Consider the following 3,126-nt stretch of genomic DNA (forward strand, 5'->3'; position numbering starts at 1 on the left):
TGAAGCTTTTAGGTGTCATCTGACACACGATTCTACAACACAGGGCATTAAAACGGATAATCAATGCAGGACTGCTAATCATACATGGTGCTGTCATAAAACACAAGTTCAGAGAGCATAAAATGTAAACATGATGACCTGAGTTTTTCCTTTTGCCACGTCACTCTCATCTCTGCCCCAGTATTTTGTCTAATGCATCTATTAACATGTAAAAATAGTCTTTAAACAAGACCTAATAAAATGTATTATTTAGTATTTAAATCTAGCATTGCCTGTAATATCTGAACAAGACTATAAGTCTACAGTGATGCTAGCAGCTCTTTCGTATCGTCCATGACTTACTGGTATAATTCCTCTCCATGATGATGACGACATCAGTATACAACACAATGTGGCATCTTACATGTGCCTACAAACAGAACAAGCATGGTGGAAAATGGAGCTCGCCCGGGGGAAGAATTAATTCTGGAAAAGGGAGCTTCCTTTGTGGTTTGGCTATGAGAGATCAGATGTAATTCAAACATTCGAGACTAGCAAGTTATGTCTGAAGCCCAAACAAAAGGTGAAAACATCAGTGTTGTCACACCACTTCAAGCAAACACACTGGGTAGACTATGAGGAAAGCCAGATAATGTTAGACTGACAAGTAAGCAAACTGGTACTGTCAGTACATTTAAGGTAAAAACAGACAACAAATCTTAAGGATAACGATAATCACCTTTATCGGCCAAGTATGTTACACACAAGGAATTTGTTTCTGGTACAGAACCGAGGCAGCCGTCTGTGACGCCAAGTGCAAAGCTAAGATCTAATAGAAATCTTCCTCTGGTATTGTCAAAAAAAGGCTGCTGGAACTTTAGTGCAGATTTTTCATCTGCTTTTCGCCTTTAGCTTGTTTGGTGGTCGGTCCAGCACCCGCCTAAGCTTTTTGGATGTGCATGCCCAATGTGTTGTCCATCAACCCATTTGTCAGTGATAAAAGAAGTTAAAGCTGGAACAAACTGAAGGAGGAGGAGGCATTTTGCTGAACCAAAGGCATGATGCCAATCCAAACTGTTGGCAAAGAGGGATTTGGGAATACATTTCGTGTTTTTTTTTTTTGTTTTTTTTACATAAACTTCTTTGATAACGGTTTTCTTTTGCACAGCTGTTAAGGACTGATGCCGATGTGATTTGTAGGCCAAAAATTGTTGAATGGTAATATTTTCATATTGTTAGTAGTAAATAGTTTTTAGTCTACATCACCTAGCCCTAGCTAAAAATCAGGCTACCATGTTCATAATGACAAAGTTAATAATATAATAATAATCATCACTTTTATTGGCCAAGTATGTTACACACACACACACACACACACAAACACACACACACAAACACAGAATTTGTGTCCCATTCTAATGTTAAGCACATACAGTGTTTACTGTCCACCATCTTAGTTTAGCATGTTCAAATGCTAACACTTGCTAATTCAGTCTACGAACAAAGTGCAGGTGAGACTGAAGGAAACATTTTGCAGGTCATGAACCTAATGAACTAAATGAAATTTAAAATTTGACCAAACTAAGTGACGTTTCACTCAGAGCCATAAATATCAATGAGCACATCTTAATCTTTGATGTGCAACTTAAAACTGTTGTGCTTGAGCCACTATGTATCTGTGACTTCGGCACATCACATTATTACAAGTGAAAAGTTAACAAGACACTGTTTGCAGACTGCTGATCAGAGTGATGTACCTGCAGTGGGTACTCCTCAGTGTCCTCTGGTCCCAGAGGCTGACAGTCATTGGAGAAGTAGATCATGGTGAATGACACTGTTGCTGTCACTGCAGCAACCAACATGGCCTCCATCACTCGCAAGCACGGGCGATGGATGTACCTGACACACAAAGCAGTTGACTAAATTTAGACATTCTGAATCCTAAGTAGATCATGGTGAATGACACTGTTGCTGTCACTGCAGCAACCAACATGGCCTCCATCACTCGCAAGCACGGGCGATGGATGTACCTGAGCACAACCAGATACTTTGGACTTTAGACATTCTGAATCCTGCACAACCAGATACTTTGGACTTTCCCGAGTGACAAGGCACCTATGAAAGCAGCTCAGTGGTGAACAAAGCCTGCCGTTTTCTGCCCTCTGGTGATGTGGATATAAATATCAAGGGGAAGACCTAGACAGGTGATAAATATACTACACTTAGAAAATACATCAATGTTTCTTCCTGGCCAACCTAAATTATGAGTTGAGACCAGGACACAGAGTTGCAGTTCTATTTGTTAATGTATACCGCCCACCTGCCCCTTATTCAGAATGTTTCACTGAATTCTAGCAAGAGAGATCATATCTCTCCCATATTAGCTTCTCTCCACTGGCTCCCTGTAAAATTCAGAATAGAATTTAAAATCCTTCTCCTAACATACAAAGCCCTTAATGACAAGGCTCCATCGTATCTTAAAGACCTCATAGAGCCTTATCATCCTAACAGAGCACTTCACTCTCACAGTGCAGGTTTACTTGTGGTTCCTAGAGTCCACCGAAGTAGAATGGGAGGCAGAGCCTTTAGCTATCAAGCTCCTCTCCTATGGAACCAACTCCCAGTCTCAGTTCGGGAGGCGGATACTCTCTGTACCTTGAAGATTAGACTTAAGACGTTCCTTTTTGATATTAACTTATAGTTAGGTTGATAATATTTTTGTTTTCAATATAATCCTAGTAGGACAGTGAGGGGAGGGTAGGAAGGTACTTAGTATGTTGCGATATGTCTTCCGATATTTCATGGCATCATAACAGCTAATGTGGCTGAACAGGGATAAGACTCACAGCCATCTTGGTGACCACAAGCAAACAGGGGGCCTGGGACGTCCTGTTGAAATGACAGTCGGCAGGAAGGACTATATAAAGATTACACACTTAGTTGTGTTCTTATATTTGACTGCGTTGTTTCTGCGATTCATTTGTGTTGCATTGCTGGATCATTATTATCGTAGAATTACCCCTGGTATACAGTTATGTGTGTTTTCACTGTTTTTTGGAAGCTCAATAGTTCACCTTCATATGAAGGAACTACATCTACTGACTGAATAATTCACATTTAATGTCAAAAAGTATCTTACAATAAAAA

General features: G+C 40.1%; 1 protein-coding gene across 1 annotated transcript in view; it reads right to left on the minus strand.

Annotated features, from left to right (window-relative positions):
- clcn7 (chloride channel 7) overlaps positions 1–3,126 on the minus strand; it is a 20,596-nt gene that overhangs the window by 8,513 nt on the left and 8,957 nt on the right. Inside the window, exons 11-12 of the mRNA XM_020597809.1 lie at positions 1,985–2,009; positions 1,737–1,878 (exon numbers count right to left, since the gene is read on the minus strand). Of these exons, the coding sequence (XP_020453465.1) occupies positions 1,737–1,878; positions 1,985–2,009 (167 nt within the window). The remainder of the gene's footprint in view (positions 1–1,736; positions 1,879–1,984; positions 2,010–3,126) is intronic.

The sequence above is a fragment of the Monopterus albus genome, unplaced genomic scaffold, assembly GCF_001952655.1.
Source record: "Monopterus albus unplaced genomic scaffold, M_albus_1.0 scaffold35.1, whole genome shotgun sequence".
In the NCBI taxonomy this organism is placed as follows: domain Eukaryota; kingdom Metazoa; phylum Chordata; class Actinopteri; order Synbranchiformes; family Synbranchidae; genus Monopterus; species Monopterus albus.